Source organism: Hyperolius riggenbachi, chromosome 8 (assembly GCF_040937935.1).
Source record: "Hyperolius riggenbachi isolate aHypRig1 chromosome 8, aHypRig1.pri, whole genome shotgun sequence".
Classification (NCBI taxonomy): domain Eukaryota; kingdom Metazoa; phylum Chordata; class Amphibia; order Anura; family Hyperoliidae; genus Hyperolius; species Hyperolius riggenbachi.
The window spans coordinates 275,293,472-275,319,254 of NC_090653.1; the positions used below are offsets into that span (position 1 = coordinate 275,293,472).

Sequence of the window (25,783 nt, forward strand, 5' to 3'; positions counted from 1 at the left end):
ATTACTATATGCATTTCGTGTTCTTCCTGTTCATGTTCCCCCCCCCCCTACTTCCTGAAGAAGATACAATCTAATATCTTCTCCATTTGGAAAGGATCAGGTCCAAGAATAGCCAGAACACCACAGACTTCGGTCAGATGGAGGCCTAGGTGTCCCTAATATTGCAGCTCATTACAAAGCAGCTCAAATATCGCAGCTAACAGCCTGGTTTAGCGATGCTTTACCTCCCTTATGGTGCTCTATAGAAAGGTCATTATGCTATCCTATTTCCCTACAAAATCTCCTATGGCTCTCAGGCTCACATAAGAAAAAGATCAAAGACCCCATAATTTCCCACTCCCTAGCTATATGGAACCAGACCAAACTGCAAGGAAGGCTTATGCCTCCCCATTAGTGTTGGGCGAACAGTGTTCGCCACTGTTCAGGTTCTGCAGAACATCACCCTGTTCGGGTGATGTTCGAGTTCGGCCGAACACCTCATGGTGTTCGGCCTTTTTAGTTCGGGCTCGCCGGAACAGCTTAATGCCCAGCCGAACAGGGCCCCTGTTCGGCCGAATACTGCCCCCCTATGGGGTCGCAGGCATAAGGGGGAGCATGCCCTGGTCGCGGGGGGGGGGGGGGGGGGGGGGGTCGGAAATTCCCCCCTCCCCCTCCGCTAGCGCTCCCCCCTCTGCCCGCTTCCTCATAAAAAAGTTTGATGAAAGTACCGGTGGCTGGCCTGGCAGTAGAGTGAGTGAGGAGGAGGAGTCCGGAGAGCGACGCGTTGAGGCCGGGCAGCGGGCGGTTCAGCGGTAGTACCCTTGTGGTACTTCCGCCCTTTCTCTGACCTCACGTCCTCTGCATACGAGGGTACGCGTCACGCGTACCCTCGTATGCGTCATCACGTAGAGGACGTGAGGTCAGAGAAAGGGCGGAAGTACCACAAGGGTACTACCGCTGAACCGCCCGCTGCCAGGCCTCAACGCGTCACTCTCCGGACTCCTCCTCACTCACTCTACTGCCAGGCCAGCCACCGGTACCTTCATCAAACTTTATGGGGAAGCGGGCAGAGGGGGGAGCGCTAGCGGAGGGGGTGGGGGGAATTTCCGCCCCCCCCCCCCCCGCGACCGGGGCATGCTCCCCCCTTATTCCTGCGACCCCATAGGGCCCCCAAAAGCAGGATGTTCGGGGAGTTCGGGGTTCGGGCCGAACATCTGGCCCATGTTCGGCGAACGGACCCGAACCCGAACATCCAGGTGTTCGCCCAACACTACTCCCCATCTACCACTTCTCTCCTTTATAGGCCATCCTTCCTTTCTGCCTGGCTTACATAATCCGGCCGCTTATCACTGGTGGCGTATGAATAATCTTACCACGGTCTATAGCCTAGTTACAGATAGCTCAACTAAAACATTTTCCTCATTAAAAGAGCACAGACAAATTAGAGTGCGAGCGTTTTCATTATCTCCAAACTTCTCACTTTATTAAAAGCATTAAATCAGTCATCCCTACTAGGTTTACTGCTATATTACTATCGCAAAGCACTGATACTGAACTGGAAAAAGGAAGCTCCACCATCATTACAATATTGGAAAAAAATAATACATGACTCTCTCCAACTGTAAAAAGCAGCGTAGTTAGCCAGAGGCTGTCCACAAAAGTTTGGGAAAATATGGAAAACCTGGACTACAATAAAGATATGAACTAAATAATATATAGTTTCATACCATGCTATATTTCTCTCAAACATGCATAAGAACCAAGCTAACCATATTTCTACTCTACAACGCTAAAGTAAATATCAAGCATTTAGCTATACTCTGGTGTATATTGTATCTGCAACGAAAGATCTATCATCTGTGCGTTATCTGGGGGGGGGGGGGGGGGGGGGGGGGAGGGGATGGGCTAGACGCCCCCGTCAGTAGAGTGACATGTCTAAATGTTCTGATAGGTTTCTTCTTTTTATGTATTTATTCTTCTTTTATATTGTTCCAATGCTGGAGTCCACCTGTGTGTGGCTCTCGGCATTATATGTATAATGTGTTTTAAAACTAAAATGCTGATAAATTTAAAAAAATAAATAAATAAAGAGATGAAAAAGCTGCACTGAAGGAGCTGAGGGAAGCTGTGGGTGTGGTCATTGAGCCCAGCGACAAGAGGGAATGTGGTCCTGGAGGGGGGGGGGGGGGGGGGGGGGTATGGATGACTACCTCTTGGAAGCTAACCGCCAGTTGAGTGACCCCAATACCTACAGGCATGTTCTAATGGACCTGTTCCCTCCCTTGATCGACAATGTCACGAAAGATCTGAAAATGCAATCTCAATCGGTTTTCTGATTATTATTTCACAGTACAATTCAGGTTGGATGTGTAGTTGTAGTACAGAGCAAAAGCCTGGGATCTTGCCTATTCCAGTTGGAGACAGCTACTATTCTGGGATTTCAATGGTGTTTTTTCTTTAATTATCTGGACTAAAGGATATTCTTGCATTAGGCACCTCACACACATGTGTAAAACACCAGCTTGAAAAGAACCATTTGTAGTACACTGAAGAAGCAGCCATCCAGCACAGCAGGAGACGAGTTCTGGCTATAATTAATAAATGTACTTGCTTTTTTTGCCCTTCAAAGAGTTGCCATACTTGTGACCTATATAATAATAATAATAATCCGAACATTTGTATAGCGCTTTTCTCCTGTCGGACTCAAAGCGCTCAAGAGCTGCAGACACCGGGACGCGCTCAGGAGGCCACCCTGCAGTGTTAGGGAGTCTTGCCTTGAACTCCTTACTGAATAGGTACTTGACCTAGCCAGGATTCGAACCCTGGTCTCCCATGTCAAAGGCAGAGCCCTTAACCAGTACACTATCCAGCCACTACATGAACGTTCTAGTAACACAACATATGAGCCAAATCCATAACCTCGCCTAGGATGTATAACATAACCACCATACACAGAAGAAAAAGCCATCCATGTGGCAAACTCAATAATAAATAGAACAATCTTATCTCCAAGGTACAAAATATATAAATATGTATTTAACTGGTAACATATCCAATATTAAAATCAAACTACAGGCAACAGGGCACAGTGTCATAAATGATACGATTAATAATAAAAATCACAAAATAACACTGGGAGACGATGGCTGATACAGTAACGCGCTGCTCAAACCCCGACGTCTCTCGTCGCATCTCACTGGCAGCGCCCTGTGAGCCGGTCAAGAGCCGATCTCATTGGCTCCTGGCCCATCTTTCAATGTAAGCCGCTTACATTGAAAGACAGGGTCAGGAGCCAATGAAAGCGGCTCCTGACCGGCTCTCAGGAACTCTGCCGTCAAAGAGATGGCAGAGTGGGTGGCCCAGGTTCCCTGCGTGCTGCTTGTACGGCAATTACAGCTATCCGTCGGGTTTCCGCCGTTGCTGGTACCAGCGGTCCCTGGTCCTTAAAGGAATCGTCAGGCATAAAAAAAAAAATTTCACTTACCTGGGGCTTCTACCAGCCCCATGCAACCATCCTGTGCCCTCGTAGTCACTCAGTGCTGCGCCACCAGCTAGTTTCGTTTTTGCCGACCTCGGGGTCGTTGGGCCGCATTGCATAGATTTTTACGCATTCCCGCTGGTGTAGGAACATTAACACATACATTTTACGCGTTAGTGATGCAACATGTAAAAATGTACGCATTGCACCACTAACGCGTAAAAATGTATGCGTTAATGTTCCTGCACCAGCGGGAATGCATAAAAATGTACGCATTGCGGTACGCCGACCCCGAGGTCGGCAAAAAATGAAATTAGCTGGTGGATGGGGACTGGAGCAGCAGTGAGTGACTACGAGGGCACAGGATGGTTGCATGGGGCTAGTAGAAGCCCCAGGTAAGCGAAACTTTTTTTTTTTTTTTTTTTTTTTTTGTGCCTGACTATTCCTTTAACCTCCCTAGCGTTCTGGACGAGCTAGGCTCGTCCAGAGACGCCGGAGGTGACCGCTCAGGCCCCGCTGGGCCGATTTGAATATTTTTTTTTTTTTTTTTAAAACACGCAGCAATCACTTTGCTTGCTGCGTGCCTTACCCGATCACTGCCGTCCGCCGCTACCCGCCGCGATGCAGGGCCCCCCCCAGGCGAGACCCCGTGCGCTGCCTGGCCAATCAGTGCCAGGCAGCGCTGAGGGGTGGATCGGGTCTTCCTGTGACGTCACGACGCCGCCGACATCGATGACGTCACGATGTGAGTCGCCATGGCGACGGGGGGGAAGCCCTCCAGGAAATCCCGTTCAGAACGGGATTTATGGACGGGCCATTGTGCCGGCGGCGATCGGAGGGGTGGGAGGGACACCGCAGGGAGGGGGGAATCATGTAGCTAGCGCTAGGCTAGCTACATGAAAAAGAAAAAAAATATGTGCAAAAAACGTTCCCGCGGCCGCTGGGCCGCGGGAATCAGAACGCCAGGCAGGTTAAAGGAGTTATCAGGCAAAGTTTGTAAAATGAGCTTTACTCACCTGGGGCTTTCTCCAGCCCCTTGCAGCAGACTGTCCCGCGCCAACAGCTCTGTTCCCCGCCGCTCTCCCGGGCTCTGTGATCGGTATTCAGGCCGACGGCGGGGTCGGCCTTACTGTGGCTGCGCAAGCGCTGCTGTCAATCATGGCCACGTGGGCCGCAGCGAACTGCACAGGAGAAGAACTACCATGGCCATGATCGCAGTTAGACCGACCCCCGCCGTCCTCCTGGATACCGATTACGGAGGGCGGCGGGGAGCGGAGCGGTCGGCGTGGGACAATTTTTACGCGTTGAACCACTAACACGTAAAAATGTATGTGTTAATGTTCCTGCACCAGCGGTAATGCGTAAAAAATGTACACAATGTGGCCCGCTGACCCCGAGGTCGGCAAATACTAAACTAGCTGACGGAGGGGGACCAGAGCAGCAGTAAGTGACTACGAGGGCACAGGATGGCTGCATGGGCCTGGTAGAAGTCCCAGGTAAGTGAAACTCTTGCAATAATTCTCTTAGCTGCCAGAAATCTATGTTGAAGTCATTTGTATTGGGAAGTAGAGATATCTGGAGGTTTCATGCCTAGCAGAGCAACTTGGGGTAGTTTGGGGATTTGTGCTTTTAAAAATGGTGTATATCACCTGATAGACTCTGATCCAACACCTGCGTACTTTAGGGCATAACCACCTTACGTGCAAAAATGTTCCCTTCTGACCGCACATTCTAAAGCAGAGTCCAGTGGTATTCGATATCCAGTGGTATTGAATTTAGCCAGGCGATCAAGGGTCAGGTACCACCTAAGTAAAACCTTGTATTGCATTTCCACTAGGGAGGCGCTGATGGAACAACTAGGAGTGAATTTCCACATGCAGCTTAAAGGGACACTTAAGTCAAACAAAAAAAATGAGTTTTACTCACCTGGGGCTTCCAATAGCCCCCTGCAGCTGTCCGGTACCCTCGCCGTCTCCCTCCGATCCTCCTGGCCCCGCCGGCAGCCACTTCCTGTTTCGGTGACAGGAGCTGACAGGCTGGGGACGCGAGTGATTCTTCGCGTTCCTGGCCACAATAGCGCCATCTATGTTGCTATAGCATATATATCATATACCATATAGCAGCATAGAGGGTGCTAATGTGTCTGGGAATGCGAAGAATCACTCGCGTCCCCAGCCTGTCAGCTCCTGTCACCGAAACAGGAAGTGGCTGCCGGCGGGGCCAGGAGGATCGGAGGGAGATGGCGAGGGTACTGGACAGCTGCAGGGGGCTATCGGAAGCCCCAGGTGAGTAAAACTCATTTTTTTTTTTGGATAATATGCTCAATATGCGTCACCCCCCTGGAAATCCATATTATTGGGTCAGGAATACAGAAGAAATGGGATAGTTTCGGATTGTTCTATATGGGAACATTTGGAGACAGTTTATTTTGAGAGGGTTTGTTCCAGCTATGTATCAGTGCCCAAGCCCGGAGAACCACTTTCATATTATTAGTAAGTGCATATGGGGCGTAGTGCCATGGTATAGTATCTGTTTAAGTGCTTCGAATGAGCCCAGGGTAGCGGCATCGTGTACCATAGAGGCATTTGAGGGGTCCTGTGTTAGCCACCAATTGGCGGTCACCAGCTGGCAGGCGAGAAAATACTTGAATAGATCTGGGAAGGCCAATCCCCCCTCGGTCAATGGTCTTTGCCGTTTTTTCAAGCTAATTTTTGGAGTCTTATTATACCAGATAAAGCCGGTGAGGATAGAGTTAATTTGTTTAAAGCAGTAGGAACGTCCGAAATTTATCTATAGACGTGCCAGGAATCTTAAAGATTTCCTGGCACCTAGTTGTGTTGACCCCCCCTAGGACTTTGGTGAACTCCTGGCAGACGGCAGGCTTTTTTCCGTGCAGAGCCTGTAGGGCTTGCCGTGAGGGCCACACAGTCAAGACCAACTTAGTCAGATCTTTTCATAATGGGGCTAACTTTAAAATTAAAGAATTTATCACCTGTAATACCCCATACGTAGTATACCTTTTGTGGTGTGGGTGTGGCCTGCAATACATTGGCAGGACCACTAGGGTACTCCACAAGAGATTGGGGGAGCATATCTATAAGATTGGCAAGGGGTACCAGCAGCATAGTGTCTCCAGGCATTTCTCTTCCCACCATGGCCGCTGTTCTAGTACTTTAAAAATGTGTGGGGTACAAAAGGTCAAGAGTCAGTGGAGGGGGTCTAACCGTACGCGGGAGGTCTCTAAGCTGGAAACTCAATGGATTCACAAGATGGGGGTATTGGAACCTGGTGGACTTAACATTGACATTGATCTAAACTGTTATATTAGTACTGATTGAGTTTGATTTTGGGTATGGGTGGGTCTGATTAGTGGGCTTGGTCAAGCTCTAGAAACACCTTTCAGTGACCCACTGGTTATGATTGCATGTAATGATTTTTACTGTGATTGAAAATGTAGTTTTTAAAGAAGACTTGGGGGATAGGTAGATTAGTGACATCTAGTGGCTGGTTTTATTACTTTTCAGTGTAATTGAATACATGCATCTAAGTACTAAGTTTGTGATAGAACTTGGAGTGATGACATTTATGAAATATTTTGTCTATTATGTGAAATTGATGCTATATGTGTAACTGAAGTATATGAATTATGGTTTCTACTATGTGATATTGATGTATGATGGCAGCGTTGAGCGGGCGAATGGGCAGCCTCTTATTACGCACGTCAGCCTTTAAAACACCCGTCGCTCCTGCGCTCCGTAGCCCGAGGAGTTGCCTAGCAACGAAACGCGTAGGGCGGAGCTACGGAGCGGCGCAACGTCTGACGTCACTGGACGCAGTGACTGTCTGGCATGAAACTTTTTTCCATACAGCGGCGGCTCGCCTCGGAAGACTTAGCTGGGGATGCGATACGGTAGCAGGATTATTTATCCCTAGATGCTGCCTGCCTCTCCCGCTTGACGTAGCCGTGCGCCAAGCCTTCCTGTATTTTTAATGCTTTTAACCTAAAGTTTTAATAAACGAGGGTTATCCCTTTTCAAACACTTTTACGCTATGTGCAGCGTTTACTTTTACTTTTGAGGCTACAGAAAAGATCAACCTTTAACAACCACGGAGAGCCGAGCCAGCTGGAGTGTGGAGATTGCCACGTAGGCTGAGGGGTGGCCAATACCCCTAGAGCGCAGTCGGGCCCATCTTGGCCGCACCATTCGGTGAGTCTATGTTGGGGGGCGGGCAACAAGTGCCCTGTTGATATCTGCTGTCCTTTTCTGGAATATTGTGAAGACTTTCTAACAGACTGTGTCCTGAGCGCTAACCCTTTTTACTGCATAGTAGGATCAGCCATACTATTCCAGGGAAAAAAACACATATATAAGTAGATAAATACTTGATCTACTTACATAACACATGTATTGTACTGTCCACGTTTTGATTTCAGGGAATGTTATATAGTAGATTACAAGAATTCTGTTCCTGGTGGGGGCCATGTCTTTTGCCCACAGTAAAGACTAACTCGTGATGTCATTTCTGCCCTTTACTTTTTTTCTTGTCTCCTCCAATCGCTGAGTCGCCTCAGCCTTGCTTGTAAACACAAGTAATTAAGGGATCAGGTTTCAGATAATCAGCAGGCAGGGAAATAAAGGGAAGAGGAGGAATATATTATAGATAAAAAGAACCCCCAGCATGCAATTCTTTGGCACCGACTACTAAAGAGCCAGTGCTCCTAAGGTATATGATAACTCCAAATCATAACAGCAGAAAACATTTTGAAAGTTTTGAATGCAGGATAAGCGTTTTTATCACTTAATACACTCAGACCAGTTGCTGTTGAAATTTGATTTTTATGGTGACGATACCGCGTTAAAGAATTTCTGAGGTATCCAAATAGGACAGTTACGAAATATGTATAGGAATTTAGGGAGTAACTTCATCTTTATCAAATTAATTCTACCAATCAATGATAGGGGGAGGCACTGCCAGTTAAGTAGCTTTTGTAAAAATATGGAACGCTTCACGAATTTGCGTGTCATCCTTGCCAGGGGCCATGCTAATTTTCTCTGTATCGTTCCAATTTTAGTATATGTCCTGCCGAAGCGAGGACAGCTTTTTCATCTCTTGACAGATTATGTGCCATAATGAGATTCAAGTTGAGTCTCTTCAGGTCCTTTGCAAAGGTTTCAAGAAACACAGATGTATTTGTTAGAACTAAGGGGGGGCATAAATTTTGACGAAGCAGGTTTTTACCACTGAAACGGCTGTCAGCCCACTAACACCGCAATTTATGACGGGTGTGTTGGAAATTGAATAAAGGTTGATCGGTGTCCTGTGGTTGGCGCTCGGACTCTTCTATTCTCCTGCACGGTTTTGTTGGAATCTTAGTGTCTGGAGGCTCTGCCACCACACTTGCTTCTTCCAACGTTGTCTTGCATTTTGGTGCTGATCTATCCTTTCTACAAAATTCAACCCAACAGAGGACTGGTTAAGATAAGTCCAGCTTGTCTAAATGATCGATAACCGTGAAAAAGTGATTTGCCGCCAAAACCTGAAAAGAGGCCTCTGCCCCCCTCAGTGTAAGAGGTAGATGACTGCGCAGATCTAATTTTTCAGACCTGCACCTGCGCTACCCGCTGTCTGGGAAATCTGGTACCCACACCCGACCCACAACCTGCTTTCTGGTGAATCCGGTACCTGCACCTAATCCGCAGCCCTGCTACCCACACCCGATTAAAATCAAAACCTTCACAGTGCAGATGGACAATGACACAAAGCATACTGCAAAAGCAACCAAAGAATTTAAGGGAAAGGAGTGGATTATGTCAATCACCTGACCTGAATCCATTTGAGCATGCAATTTACTTGCTGAAGACAAAACTGAAGGGAAAATGCCCCAAGAACAAGCAGGAACTGAAGATGAAGTAGAGTTGCAGTAGAGGCGTGGCAAAGCATCACCAGGGATGAAACCAAGCATCTGGTGAGGTCTATGCATTGCAGACTTCAGGCTGCAATTGACCGCAAAGGATTTGCAACCAAGTGTAAAAAAGTGAAAGTTTGATTTATGATTATTTTGTCCCCTTACTTTTGCTCCCTTAACAAGTGGGAGGCACATAACTATTGTAATTCCTACACCGTTCACCTGATTTGGACGTAAATACCCTCAAATTAAAGCTGACAGTCTGCATGTTCGTTCCACTTCAAATCCATTGTGGTTGTGTAGCGAGCCAAAAGTGTTAGAATTGTGTTGATGTCCCAATATTTGCACAATTTTCCCAGGCATCACATTTAAATTATGTTCCTAGTACAATTTATGGAGGTAGAAAGTAGGGAGCACCGAACCAATAAAAAAAATAAAAAAAAAAAAAAACACACAACGGGCTCAATTCACTAAGCTTTATCAAACACGTTATCAAACGTTTGATAATTTACCTCATGAGTAAAATCTAATTTTGAATTCACTAAGGTGTTATAGATCTTTCGAATGTTTTATAGATAAATGTTCAATCAACCTATAACACCTTACCGAATTCAAAAATAGATTTTACTCATGAGGTAAATTATCAAACGTTTGATAAGGTGTTTGATAAAGCTTAGTGAATTGAGGCCATTGTGCTTGGGGTCGTTGTCCCTGAGGACTAACAAAGAGTAGAACCCAGCACAGTCAAGTTCAATCAGTATTGTTTCATTTCAGCATCTTCAATACTATAATGATCGGTGATATCAAAGCTAGTATCCACATTGTTTCTAGAGGAGCCTATTCTCTTTATCAAGGTAACCACCTCTCCTGTTTTTTGTACAGGAACACTAGCCTGGGTTACCAGGAAGTGTTTGATTCCTTTTTAACATTACTTTTCACTTTATTATGAACGAACATGGCTCCTGATTAGGGTCATGTTCATTCATTCTTTCCAGACCCATCGATTGGCACCCACTGTTAATTGATGGTACATCCAGATGGTAAAAAACTATTTTTTTTTCTTTCAATCCGAATGATCTTATATTGAAAATATAGTTTGCTGCTAAAAGTTGTACTGTTAATGGGCATCCTTACCACCCCCTGCTGGAAGCCACTGCTATCTTATTGAAGAAAATAAATAAATAATTAACGAACATACCAATGGGAGGCTCCTGGTCAGAAGATGTGTTCGTTTTGATAGGAGATGCTGAGTTATACGGTATAGAAGAAGCTGAAGCTAAAGCAAAAGAAAAAAAAAAAAGGGAAAAATTAAAGAAATGCATAAAAAAGCAACCTGTATAAGAGCCATCTGCTGCTAAAATCAACATCATAATGGGATATATTTCAGTTTATTGGTTTTGAGAGATAACAGACGCTAATAATTTGCCCTTGCAGGCAAATTTAATGGAGCTTGGAACTGGGCCAATCAAGTTTGGCAGAAAGAGCATCTGATAATTCAAACTGCATGCAATCTGCACCCATACCAGGATTATTTACACCTCACTGACCATCTCTATTGCACACCAACAGGGCTGTGGAGTCTAAGTCGAATAGTCGGAACAATTGCCTGGAGTCAGAGTCCGTAGTTTCATTAACCTCCTGGGCAGTATGCTCGACACTGTCGGGCATACCGCTCGCTAGAATTGCAAGTCCCCCACAAAGATTCTAAAAGATTAAGGGCTCGTTCCCACTATCGCGAATCTGCATGCGCCCAACGCATGCAGATCCGCACATGTAATGCAAGTGGATGGGCCTGTTTCCACTGTAGCGTTGTTGAGGTGCGTTTTTTTCAGCGTGAAAAAAACGCACAAAAGAGCCAACGATTTCGCCTGCGTCGGGAATCCGTGCGAATCGCCGCTAATGTATTTAATAGTAAAAACGCATGCGTTTGTTACATGCGTTTTTACCCGCGATTTCGCACCTTTTTCAATTTTATTTAGCCCTGGCAGTGTCATGGTTAATTTCGCATGGCAGGGTGCCATGCGAAATCGCATGCGAAATCGCGGGTAAAAACGCATGAGCCCTTAATGCCCCCACAAGCTGTAGCTAGCACTAGGCTAGCTAGTATAAGTAGCCACTTATTACCCCCCCCTCCCCCCCCCAGCAATCGGCGCAGCCTCCCCGCACAGATCCGGTGATCCTCCCCAGTAAAGACCGGAGCTGTACGGAGAGACTGCACTGATCGCTGGATCCAGGCTGGGTAAAGTATAATCGGGGGAGCGGAGGTGATCAGAGGGTTCTGGCTACTTATGCTAGCTACCTGCAACAAACACAAACAATTGCTAACTCCCAGCTAGAGCAATCTCCTGCCTTTATCTGGTCAGCAGACCCCAGTCAGCCAATCAGGTGTACTGTCATACACCCTTTGCCTGCTGTAACAAATCTAGCAGGAATTGCATAAATTAGCATTCAGGTGGGAGGCTTCTGGTTGGGCGCAATCGTGGATTGCATCAGTTACAGGGACGGCCCGTGTAGGCACATCTCCCACACGGCCCCCTCCCTAACCACTAACCTGTCAACTGTATCCTGGAAGCTGCAAAAAAGAAATTTAAAAATCACAAACACTGTTCCGCATGACAGCCGGGGGCCCCAGGTCTCCCTCACTTACTGTGAGGGAGACCTGGGGCCCCAAACCACCATGCGATACCTAGAGGGAAATGTGGGCGAGCCCTGGCTCTCTCACTTCCAGGGAACTCACCCCCACCACCTCTAAACTGAATGCCAACTGCAACAAACACAAAGATGTGTAGGCACATGGGGGCCATGTGGGAGATGTGCCTACACGGGGCGTCCCTGTAACCGATTCAATCCACGATTGCATCGGAGACATAGATTAAGTCTAACTGAATTAGTTGCATGGCTTATGCTACAGACGGTCCCATACTTAAAAACAGGAGATTGTAAGTTGAATCCTGTATGAAAAACATGATGAAACATTGATAGAGAATTTACATTCGGACAACTGTGAATACATTTTTTTATTTTTTTTTGGTTAATTCCAATGTACTTTTAAAGGGTTTTAAACAGTATAATCTTGTACTCTGGTATAGTTTTTTCCAACAAAGATTTTTATTGTTTTATCTTTATCAACAGTACATGTATTATAACAACATTGATGTCATGAAGTAGTTTCAATGATGGTAGGTTCAAACATAAAAAACACTATTTTCAACAATACTGAAATGAAAGTATACAGTATATTACCAAGAATATTGGTATCCTAGCCGTCCATTAACAAGGCCTCTGCGGCTGGACTAGCTGCACACCTATCATGGTAGGATGCATATGACCACCCAGTATAGGCCAGATCTTATTTCTGAATATAGAAGATTAAAGTACACTTTCTTATTGCATCTAACATATTAAAACTCAACTAAGAAACAAACACCAATGTAAACAGCAGCCGGGTAAAACTGGCACAATTGAGCCTAATAACTTAACATCAGAGTGGCGATGAAATAGCTTTAAAGGGGAACTGAAGAGAGAGGTATATGGAGGCTGTCCTGTTTATTTCCTTTTAATCAATACCAGTTGCCTGGCAGCCCTGCTGGTCTATTTCTCTGCAGTAGTATCTGATTAAAACCAGAAACAAGCATGCAGCTAGTCTTGTCAGATCAGACTTATAAGTCTGAACCACTGAAACACCTGATCTGCTGCATGCTTGTTCAGGGGCTATGACTAATAGTATTAGAGGCAGAGGATCAGCAGGTCTGCCAGGCAACTGGTATTGTCTAAAAGGAAATAAACATGACAGCCTCCATATACCTCTCTCTTCAGTTCCCCTTTAACATGTATAAATGAAATATTACACTTTACTGAACAATGTCTTCCAGCTGTTTGGTAGTGTAGTATAGGGTCTATTCGGGGATTGTCTGTTTTTTAAATTACGTTCCATAATCATATTTTGGGTTACCAGGGCTATAAGGTGATCTAAGCTCAGGGTCTCCTGAGATTTCCAGTTAGAGGTAATAATATGATGAGCTGCCATAAGGATATGTAAAATTATCTGTCGGTGAGCAGTGTCAATCTTCTCAATGTCAATCAATAAGATAGCTAGTTGTGGAGAGAGCATAAAGGACGGGTCATAATGTGTCCGAATTATTGTTTTAATCTCTGACCAGAATTGGGATACTGATGGGCATTCCCAGAGCCTGTGGATCAGGGTACCTGTCTCTGTATTGCACTTCCAGCATATATCTGACCCAGATGGGGAAAATTTTGCCAATTTCCTAGGTGTTATATACCATCGAAAAAATATTTTTTGAAATTGTTCCCAATGGGAATTGCATTTGGAGTATTGCAAAAGTAGTCTATTTGCCCGGAGAATCTGTTGTAATGAAATGGTCAAATTAATATCATATGACCAAGTCTGTAGATATTTTTGCAATGGAGATTGATTGGGCGATAGAAGATATGTATACCATACACCCGTACCACCTGTGGGATGTTGTTTAGAATTCAGTAGCGTGAGAATATGTTCATTGACATCTGGGATATATATTTTTTTTTAATTGAGAAGATTGAAAATTCTATAATATGCAAAATAATATGAGTCTGGCAGCTCAAATTGTGTTCGGAGCTCCTGGAAGGACTTAATATCTAAACCTTTGTATAAGGCATTTAAGGAGAGGATGCCTCGCGCTTTCCAGCCGGTGAGTGATAAATCAGGAGTTAATAATTGTATAGTAGTGAGAGGTATACGAGGTGTGAGTGAGTTCCCAGTCTTGGGGGGATATTTACAAAAGTACTCCCAAGATAAGAGGGTTGCTTTAATAGAGGGAAAATCTGAGGTCAAGGATTTATGGCCTATGAGAATACTAGACAGGATATCTCGCAGGTCTGTTTGTAATAAAGCTTGTTCTTGTGACAGCCATATTTTATGTGGAGGGTTAGACCACCAATATCTTGCCATTTCTAAATTTGTGGCGTGGTAATATACTTCGATGTTAGGGAGACCCATCCCTCCTTGTTTTTTTGGAAGAGTCATAGTATTATATGCCACTCTTGTTCTACCACCCTTCCATATAAACTGTACTCTGGTATAGTTTACAATCAGGTACAGTAAACTACCTCTCCGGGTCCTGGCCAATCTCTGTTATAAGTCTATGGAAGCAATGCCTGGTATAGTAAACTCTGATATATTAAAAAACTGTTATAGTAAGCATGTTTTTGTCCCCTACGTGACACTGACTTTGGATATAGTAAACAGAGGGTGGCGCGTGCATCACAGTGGGCGGTGCCTGCATCATATGTCAGTGAACGGGGCATGCATCATACGTCAGTGTGAAACCCATGCTTGGCTGCTCTCATCAGGCTGGTTGTATTGACGCCTGATAACATTTCTAAGACAAGAAGAATGGCATCAGTGCTGGATATACGGTACTGTACAAATAAGCAGCCTGGGGAAAATTAGGAATAATGTGAACATTGACAAAAGAGGATGCAGCGTTACCAGTTCGCAATTATTGATACAAATAGTCACAGTCCCCCCACAGGATTGTACGCACTCCCAGGTATCTCTTCCCTTGTTAGCGATGATGCCCCTGGTAGCGTGTAGAGCGCAGTACAGACCACTTTCACTTGTAGTGTTTATCAGAGCAGGCCTACTCACTGCAAAACTAAGAAGAGTGGAATGGAGAGTGCCAAGTCCCTCCCACTGAGTAATCTGAACCAATCACATTACAGATGGGAGTGGCTTATGATTGGCTGCATTTTGAAGAGAGGCTTAACGATTGGCTCAAGTGTGCGCAGAAAGGCTTAGGTATCGAGCAGCTCACAGGAAGTGAGTGGCTGCCTCTATCCAGTGACTACTGCAATTTTTAAGGAGCCCTGGATATTGTACCAGAGATTAATCCAGTCTGGCTATGCAGCCCTAAGGTATACTTAACCTTGTAGTCCAACAAATGTGCAAATGCTGGTACGGAGCCTACAATGGGTGGACAAAGTGGGTCCTTCGCAGCAAAGAATGTACCAGGGCATACCAGGCCATCTCTAGGACAATTCTGTTATAGTAAATCACTTTTCCTGTTCCCTTGGATTTTACTATAACGAGATTATACAGTACTGTACCTCACTACTAACATATTTAACCAGTTCGGCCTATCTAGACGAGCTTCCTCGTCCAGATAGGCGCTGCTGCTGCCGCCGGCTGGTGCGCACGATCACACGCGCTCCCGCTGCCAGCCCCCCGATCAGTGAATGGGAATATAATTCCCATTCACCGATCTAACTTCCCCGCAGAAATACCGACGCTTTCTCTCCAGAGAGCGCGGTATTTCTGCCCCCAGGAAACTTCTCCCCAGCATTTTAGTTCCTGAATGCGAGATCGTTCGCATCCAGGACTTTTTTCACAGTGGCCATCTTGTGGCCAAATAGTAAACTGCACCCACATACATTTTTTAATAAAAAAAAAATTATTTTACACTTAAAATTAGCAGTTTCCCTCCCACACCAAAAATTACCCACATACACTTTTTTTTTATTAAAATTTTTTAAATAAAAAATACAATTAAAAAATAACAAAAACATAGTTACCCAAGGGTCTGAACTTTTTAAATATGCATGTCAAGAGAATATGTTTTTATATTTAAAATTATAAGCTTATAAATAGTGATGGACGCAAATTGAAAAAATGCACCTTTATTATTTATAATCGGCACCATAAATTGTGATAGGGACATTGTTTAAATGGTGTAATAACCGGGACAGATGGGCAAATAAAAGACACGAGTTTTAATTACGGTAGCGTATATTAATTTCCAACTATAATGGCCAAAAACTGAGAAATAATGAATTTTTCTTATTTCTTAATCTTCCCGTTAAAATAGATTTAGAAAAAAATAATTCTTAGCAAAATGTACTACCCAAAGAAAGCCTAATTAGTGGTGGAAAAAACAAGATATAGATCAATTCATTGTGATAAGTAGCAATAAAGTTATAGGCGAATGAATGGGAGGTGAACGTTGCTCGGATGCATGAGATTTTCGGACTGCGGTGCTGAACCGGTTAATAATAGTCAATGACTTGTTCACCTGAATATCTCTAACCAATTCAATACCGCTTCAAAAAACGCTTTGTACTAAAGCATTTTTTAGAATACAAGATGTACTTTTTCTCCTGACAAAATGGGGAGAAAAAAAGTCAATGCGTCATATTCTAAATACAGGTAGTCCTCGGGTTACAAACGCCCGACATACGAATGACCCACCGATACGAACGGCCCGATCCCGTTGCGATGACATCATTTACGCATGGGGGGAAGTTTGAAGAAGCGGCTTCAAGAGTGCCGGCGCATATCTCTAGCAGTGTTGGACTCACCTCCGAACAGAGTCCAATGCGGTCTGTTGTCCGCTCTCTGCCTCCAGCTCCCAATAACCGCAGACAGCACTGCTAGATGCAGCATCCATTTGCTTCCTGTATGTCATGTGACATACAGGTTCCTGTAAATCACATGACATACAGGAAGCAGTGTGATGCTGCATCTAGCGGTGCTGTAAGCGGCTATTGGAAGGCGGAAAGCAGAGCACAGACATCGTAGGACTCAGGTTGGAAGGTGAGTCCATAGGGAGAGTGAGGGGAAAGAACAACAGGGGGGTAAAACGGAGGCACGGGCGGGGGGGTACAAAGGCACAGAGGGTACAAATGGAGGCAACGAGGAACAAACAGAGGGTTCAAGCAGAGGTGGAGACAGAGGTGCACAGGGGGGGGGGGGGGGAGGGGAAACGAGCACTAAAGGGGACAATCAGGCAGAGGGGAAGACAGAGGCACATAGGGGGACACTGGAGCCAAAAGAGGGCACATGGGAGGCAAAGGGGACAGAGATAGCACAGCGTTCCAGTGCACGACACTGGATTCACAACAGCTCTGCGGGGAGTGCAGATGTATAGTACTACCGTGTAACTTAATTCGTAGTCACCAAACCTAATTTTAACATCGCAAAATAATTTATTTCATGAGCAAAGGGAGTACATCTATTTTCATATAAAATTTTCATAAAGCTGCATCAACGCAGATTTACATCTCATTGACAATCCCTATTAGTGAAAACTACACATCAGGCTTTATTCTTACAGCAGAGATGTAATACAGTGGGTTGCAAAAGTATTTGGCCCCCTTGAAGTTTTCCACATTTTGTCACATTACTGCCACAAACATGAATCAATTTTATTGGAATTCCACGTGAAAGACCAATACAAAGTGGTGTACATGTGAGAAGTGGATCGAAAATCATACATCATTCCTAACATTTTTTTTTTCTACAAATAAATAACTGCAAAGTGGGGTGTGCGTAATTATTCGGCCCCCTGAGTCAATACTTTGTAGAACCACCTTTTGCTGCAATTACAGCTGCCAGTCTTTTAGGGTATGTCTCTACCAGCTTTGCACATCTAGAGACTGAAATCCTTGCCCATTCTTCTTTGCAAAACAGCTCCAGCTCAGTCAGATTAGATGGATAGCGTTTGTGAACAGCAGTTTTCAGATCTTGCCACAGATTCTCGATTGGATTTAGATCTGGACTTTGACTGGGCCATTCTAACACATAGATATGTTTTGTTTTAAACCATTCCATTGTTGCCCCGGCTTTATGTTTAGGGTCATTGTCCTGCTGGAAGGTGAACCTCCGCCCCAGTCTCATGTCTTTTGCAGTCTCCAAGAGGTTTTCTTCCAAGTTTACCCTGTATTTGGCTCCATCCATCTTCCCATCAACTCTGACCAGCTTCCCTGTCCCTGCTGAAGAGAAGCACCCCCCGAGCATGATGATGCCACCACCATATTTGACAGTGGGGATGGTGTGTTCCCAGTGATGTGCAGTGTTAGTTTTCTGCCACACATAGCGTTTTGCATTTTGGCCAAAAAGTTCCATTTTGGTCTCATCTGACCAGAGCACCTTCTTCCACATGGTTGCTGTGTCCCCCCACATGGCTTGTGGCAAACTGCAAACGGGACTTCTTATGCTTTCTGTTAATGCCTTTCTTCTTGCCACTCTTCCATAAAGGCCAACTTTGTACAGTGCATGACTAATAGTTGTCCTTTGGACAGAGTCTCCTACCTGAGCTGTAGATCTCTGCAGCTGCTCCAGAGTCACCATGGGCCTCTTGACTGCATTTCTGATCAGCGCTCTCCTTGTTCGGCCTGAGAGTTTAGGTGGATGGCCTTGTCTTGGTAGGTTTACAGTTGTGCCATACTCCTTCCATTTCTGAATGATCGCTTGAACAGTGCTCCGTGGGATGTTCAAGGCTTTGGAAATCTTTTTGTAGCCTAAGCCTGCTTTAAATTTCTCAATAACTTGATGCCTGACCTGTCTTGGACCTGTCTTGTGTGTTCTTTGGACTTCACGGTGTTGTTGCTCCCAATATTCTCTTAGACAACCTCTGAGGCCCTCACAGAGCAGCTGTATTTGTACTGACATTAGATTACACACAGGTGCACTCTATTTAGTCATTAGCACTCATCAGGCAATGTCTATAGGCAACTGACTGCACTCAGATCAAAGGGGGCCGAATAATTATGCACACACTACTTTGCAGTTACTTATTTGTAAAAAATGTTTGGAATCATGTATGATTTTCGTTCCACTTCTCATGTGTACACCACTTTGGGCTCTATTCATAAAAAAGTTGTGGCGAAAAAACTCCTGGAGGGAAAATACCGCAGCGGTATTTTACACTTCTGGGTGGTCATTCAAAAAAATCTTGCCAGATGCGATGCAAGAGCGGAGATCTCCCGCTGAAAGCTGGCGGTAAGCTGTCGGAAGGCATGCGGAAACACTTCATCCGGCAGAGTCCCTCCGTGCACTGCTCTCTCTGGGAGGTCTGTCCCATTCACTTGTATGTAATCCGCAAAATCAGAGGAAGCGGTATTTCCCGTCCACATACCGCTTCCTCTAATCTTTATGAATGGCCATTTTGTTACTTTTTTCTAGATAAATCTAGAAAAACACTGGAGAAGGCGGAAATTTCTCGCTCTGCTGGGGGATTGTAGATTTTCATGCGGGAACAGCTTTTATGAATGCCCACTTTGCTAAATGGACGGGAAAATCCGCTGTTTTGAGCGGAAAACTTGCGGTAAGGTTTTATGAATAGAGTCCTTTGTGTTGGTCTTTCATGTGGAATTCCAATAAAAATGATTCAGGTTTGTGGCAGTAATATGACAAAATGTGGAAAACTTCAAGGGGGCCGAATACTTTTGCAACCCACTGTATATAAAACATTCCTGTGTACACATCACATATACAGTCACAATCATATCTATAGTTGACTTTAAAAATACAGTGACTGTTTTATTGCAGTAGCACAAGTAACTTTTTTGATCGGATTATTTAAAGCAGAATTTAACCCAGCATTTCAACTTTGCTCTAAAACGTTATTTACAGCATATTATATGCAACCAGCATTTTTTTTACTAGACCAGCATTAGAAGGGTTACACACAGAGCTTTAAAGTTCCGTGGAGAGAAATGCTGCTGCAGCCGAAGTTTGGATAGATACATTTAAGTAAACAATGTAACAAGTGAGGAATGTGACACTCTCTCTGTGTCCGGGAGCTCCTGCACAATCAGAGTGTGTCAAATTCACCACTTGTTAGATACATTTAAGTAAACACAATGTAACAAGTGGTGAATTTGACACACTCTCTGATTGTGCAGGAGCTCCCGGACACAGAGAGAGAGTGTCACATTCCTCACTTGTTACATTGTGTTTACTTAAATGTATCTATCCAAACTTCGGCTGCAGCAGCATTTCTCTCCACGGAACTTTAAAGCTCTGTGTGTAACCCTTCCAATGCTGGTCTAGTAAAAAAAAAAAAAAAATATGCTGGTTGCATATAATATGCTGTAAATAATGTTTTAGAGCAAAGTTGAAATGCTGGGTTATATTCCGCTTTAACCACTTGATGACCCACCCTTTACCCCCCCTTAAGGACCAGCGCTGTTTTTAGTGATCTGTGCTGGGTGGGCTCTACAGCCCCCAGCACAGATCAGGGTGCAGGCAGAGAGATCAGATTGCCCCCCTTTTTTCCCCACTATGGGGATGATGTGCAGGGGGGTCTGATCTCTTCTGCCTGCATGTGGCTGGCGGGGGGGGGGCACCTCAAAGCCCCCCTCCACGGTGAAATTCCCCCCTCCCTCTCCTACCTGCTCCCCCCCCCCCCCCCCCCCCCCGGTGATCGAGGCTGCACAGGACGCTATCCGTCCTGTGCAGCCAGTGACAGGACGTCCCCTGTCACATGGCGGCGATCCCCGGCCACTGATTGGCCGGGGATCGCCGATCTGCCTTACGGCGCTGCTGCGCAGCAGCGCCGTACAAATGTAAACAAAGCGGATTATTTCCGCTTGCGTTTACATTTAGCCTGCGAGCCGCCATCGGCGGCCTGCAGGCTATTCACGGAGCCCCCCGCCGTGATTTGACAGGAAGCAGCCGCTCGCGCGAGCGGCTGCTTCCTGATTAATCAGCCTGCAGCTGGCAACGCAGTACTGCGTCGCTGGTCCTGCAGCTGCCACTTTGCCGACGCACGGTATAAGCGTGCGGTCGGCAAGTGGTTAATTTCTGTAGACTAAGCACAGCTATTACTGTATATAAAAGTTATTTATGATGATTATTATCTTAGAAATCGAGCATTTATCATATTTTCTCTTAATTACAGTTTAAATTTATTACAGTTGGCGCATTTTCTCCCAACTCCAGGTACCCAAAAATTGCTCCGACTCAACCCTGACTCTACAGCCCTGTTCCGTCATTTGCGCATGAGCTTCCAGCCTCCAACATTTTTTACTAATTGGCAGCGCCCATTGAGACCAATGACTTCCGCCATAACGGAAGTCACTGGTAATGCACTCCAGCTTCTGCAACAAGTCAGCAGCGAATCAGGTACTTTTGGCGCAACACGACTGCGGTAATGTGAACAGCGCCATCCGTTATTATTGCTGTTGCATTACCCTGCGTGCAGAAAGGGTAACGCAACAATAACAGTGTAATGTGAACTGGGGCCTCAAAGTAAATACCTAGAAATGACTTAATCAACATGCTTGTTTTTAGATTCTGCCTCTTTTAGCTGCAAGTGTAATGAAAATATCACAAAGTTCCTTACCTTTCCAGGTCATGTTTGTACGGACGCCATCAACTGTGCAATATACTTCATCTGGTTGCGTCATAAGAGTTGTAGCATCCTCAGTTTCTGCACATATACACTTTCTTCGGACAGAAATGTTGTCATTGTTCATTTGCTGTGGAATGCCGTTATTCAAGCAAATCTTTAGATTTTCTTTCTCCACACAGCAACGTCCAACAGTAAAGTTGAAACAAATTCCTTGGCACAAACTGGAGGTGGGTTTCTTTGCATCTGGAACAGCACCGGAAAAAAAAAAAAAAAAAAATTAACTGCCAATTGACCTACATTAAAGTCTACTACAATGATCAGACAAGACTACATTTGCAAAAATTGACTTGCAGTTTTGAACAACAAGATATACACAGTATATGAAAGTCTTTTCAGTTGGACCTGTTGCCGACTGCTCCACACCAATTGGCGTGAGCAGTGCGGCAGCCCCAGGACCGCTCCACACCCATTGGCGTGAATGGTCTTCTATGGGGCTAGCAGGAGATCGCACGCAGGATGCACGCGCATCTCCTGCTTGGGCAGTCTCCTGTTAGACGGCGGTTTCGCAATCTAATTACTTTGTACAGCGCTGCGATGTGCAGTAGCGCTGTACTGGGGTCAGCCGTGTGACACGGCTGTCCCCCTGGGGCACAGGGAAGCGATCCGCTCTCATAGCCTGAAGCCTATGACAGCCGATCGCGTGACTGGCTGGCGGGGAAATAAAAAAAAGTTACAATTATTTTAAAATAGTTTATATAAATATTGATAAAAAAAAATAATAAACAATGTGGGGCGATCAGATCCCACCAACAGAGAGCTCTGTTGGTGGGGGGGGGGGGGGGGGGGGGGGGAAGGAGGGGGGAATCACTTGTGTGCTGTGTTGTGCGGCCCTGCAGCTTTGCCTTAAAGCTGCAGTGGGCCAATTAAGTAAAAATGGCCTGGTCACTGAGGGGGTTAACACCGCAGTCCTCAAACGGTTAAATGAGCCTCTGCCCAAAACTCTACCCTATCCCTCCACTTACCTTGTGTGATCCGCCACGAACCAGCAGTGTACACAAGTGCGTACAGGCACCGAGACACAATGGCAACAGAGGACAGAGTGCACCAGGTGCAGAGATGAGTGTTAAACAGCTTTACTAATACTCTGCTTAGGGCCTCTGGACAGCTGCATAAGCAGGCAGAGGCATTATGGAGAGAATATGCTTGAGGTGACCCAGTAATAAAGTCCATAAAGGAGCAGAGCTCCAAATCACAGCAATGTCTACAAGTTGTGGGCGTATTCCTACAACCTACAGCAGTTCCAGAGGGTGCTGTTCACCCAAGCACGTTAGCGGGATTTTGCTAAGTACTTTCTTGCTGGGTTATCACAAGCATACTAGCTCCAGCGTCAGCAGCTCCAGGCCCCCACTCCACCACTTAGATACCGCTACACCCACAATCAATCAGGTAAAAAAAGAAGAAGGAAGAAAATAAAAGTCCTGTCTGATCGGTAAGGTCAGTCAATTTCTGCTAGAAGTCTATCAAAATTATGATCAGGCAGCAATCTTCAACAGATTTCACCAGAGTGATGAAATCTGCAGAGGAACGTCCAAAAGCACCTTAATGCTACGTACATGCAATGTCCCAGCAGATAGATGGGTCGAAATGATTCGTGTCGGATAAGCTCCCAAATCAGTAACAACTTTGCGCAGTAGTGATAAGAAAAAAAAAAAATATCCCATTTATTGATCAGCAGCTGATTGAACATGTCGGAAATCGTTACGACTCATCGATCTGCAGGGAAATTGAATGGTGTGTACCCAGCATAATAGGTACGCTTTAGCTTTGTCTACCAGATCATGGCGCTGCTGTCTTATGCCTGGTACACACGATTAGATTTCCTGGAAGATTTACTGTCTGATGGATTATTTCCAAAATGTCCGGTCTGATTTCCGATCGATTTTCCATAGAAGTGGCTGGGAAAAAAAAAAATCTATCGGAAATCAGACAGGACATGTTGGAAAGAATCCATCTGACAGTAAATCTGCCAGAAAATCTCATTGTGTGTACTAGGCATTGCAGGCACAGGCTGTATTACAAAACATCTGCTATTGTAGAAACTCGAATCCCAGCAGGTCACCTCACAGGAAACACTATGGAACAAACCGCTCCAGAATATCCCATGACACAAACCTCTAAAGCGAGTTAAGAACTGCAAGTCCTAGCATGCCCTATATACAGGTGCCATAAAACACATCTCCTAAACCAGAGGCTATACAACTGATAAAGAACTACAAGTCCCAGTATGTCTTATAATACAAAGACTGTGCAGCTTATGAACTACGGGTCCCAGCATGCCTCATAATACAGACTCTAAAGCAGGTGAACAACTACAAGTCGCAGCATGCCACAATACAGAGGCTGTACAGCAGGAGAACTACAGGTCCCAGCATGCCTCATAATACAGAGGCTGTACAGCAGGTGAGCAACTACAAGTCGCAGCATGCCACAATACAGAGGCTGTACAGCAGGAGAACTACAGGTCCAAGAATGCCTCATAATACAGAGGCTGGATATTAGATGAAGAACTACAAGTCCCAGCATCATACAGGAGCTCTGCAGCTACCATAGAAGCACAAACCCAGCACATCCCTTGATAGAAAAGCCCCACCGCTCACTGTTGCACAAGAATTCCCAGAATGCCCCGGGACGGGAGAGCACCTCAGCCCTTCAGAAGCGGGCTGTCAGCATAGCAAGGATTGAATTACACACAGTCTCCCTTCCCTCCCCCACACACAGGAGAAGCACCCTCCGTACCCGCAGCAGCAATCACCACAAAGCAGATCACGACGGCAGCGGCCGCGCTCCACCCGCTCACGCGAGCCATCTTCCAGTAACTCCCCGGGATCCGCTCATCCACAACACGAGGATGACAGTAGAAAGTTCTATGACGTTACCCGTTACCTCCAGGCGGGACTTTCAGTTGATAGGCTGAGACCACCTACAGCTCCGCCTTGCAACCAATCCCAGGCGCCAGACGGATAAAAACAGAAAGTCCGCACAGCCATTGGCTGACCCAGGAAGCCGGCTTGCTTTTCTTTTAGGCGCCGCAAAATGTCCCGCCAAAATTCTCAGCTGACACTGGCAGACACTGGCAGAATGATGACGTGACTCGCCATGGCAACAGGCTGGGCGGCGCCATACGCTGTAGTGTAGTCGCTACGAGGGCGAGGCAGAATATGGTGAAGGGACTGCTAAGAGCGGTAGTAGCTTCAGATGCCAGCTCTCCGCGCACATAACCCGTCAAGCGCCCTGGGCTGTCCAGCTTTACTAACCGGTCTGACCTGGTTGGTAGAAAGTCCATTAGTGGGACAAAGGGCTCTATTCACAAAACATGTCATAAGTCATAACGTATCAGCACGTTTGCAAGTAAAATCACTAATGTATGCACCCCTCATCCCCTGCACAGCCCCCCATCCCCTGCCACATGTGCTGCAATATAGAATGTATGTACCCCTCATCCACTGCATAGCCCCCCCCCATGTGCTGCTGCACTGTAATATAGAATGTATGTACCCCTCATCCCCTGCACAGCCCCCCATCCCCCCATGTGCTGCTGCACTGCAATATAGAATGTATGTACCCCTCATCCCCTGCACAGCCCCCCATCCCCCCCATGTGCTGCTGCACTGCAATATAGAATGTATGTACCCCTCATCCCCTGCACATCCCCCGCCACATCTGCTGCCTGCACTGTAATATAATGTATATACCCTGCACACATTTGCTGCTGCACTATGATCATATATGTATCCCTCGCCTTCTATCTGGATACGATGTTTCCCTCACCTCCCTGCACAGCATCTCCTCTGTATTTACACAGGATGACTCACTCACCAGTCTGCACGCCGTCCTCTCTCCATTCTTCCCCATTAGTGATTCTCCCGCCTTACAAAACCCCGCGAAATATTGACCAATAGAATGAGAAAATTCTTGGCGTCGCTGTGACAGATCGGCTGCTAGAGGTCCGCGCATGCTCTGTACGCAGCTTCTGGAGAGCTGCATCTCAGGTGCCCTAGGAGGAAGGGGTGGGTGGGGAGGCTTCCTGCAGATTTGGGGGGGATGTGCTGTGACGTTTTCCCAGTAATGAACGTGCAGCGAAGACAGCCCGGTCCCATGCTCCTCTGTGCTGGGTGTGGACACTTCTTACTGGTCCCGTATGCTGAGAATAGGACTGGCTGCCTCACTGACAGCTCTACTTATTCTACACTTCATAACTGTCGGTTTCACACCCTGCTCTCCTCT

General features: G+C 45.8%; 1 protein-coding gene and 1 non-coding gene across 3 annotated transcripts in view; both read right to left on the reverse strand.

Annotated features, from left to right (window-relative positions):
* Positions 1-25,459, reverse strand: part of LOC137528572 (uncharacterized) — a 77,854-nt gene extending 52,395 nt beyond the window's left edge. Inside the window, exons 1-3 of one of the 2 annotated variants that reach the window (XM_068249914.1) lie at positions 25,376-25,459; positions 21,491-21,742; positions 10,564-10,641 (exon numbers count right to left, since the gene is read on the reverse strand). In XM_068249914.1, the coding sequence (XP_068106015.1) occupies positions 10,564-10,641; positions 21,491-21,623 (211 nt within the window). In that variant the 5' untranslated portion in view covers positions 21,624-21,742; positions 25,376-25,459. Of the gene's footprint in view, positions 1-10,563; positions 10,642-21,490; positions 21,743-24,295; positions 24,391-25,375 lie in introns of those variants that run through there. The other variant, XM_068249913.1, reaches the window with a different exon arrangement.
* On the reverse strand, positions 8,450-8,555 carry LOC137529182 (U6 spliceosomal RNA). Its single transcript, XR_011023607.1, has one exon. It is a non-coding gene; the product is annotated as a U6 spliceosomal RNA (small nuclear RNA).
* Positions 25,460-25,783: the final 324 nt, after the last annotated feature.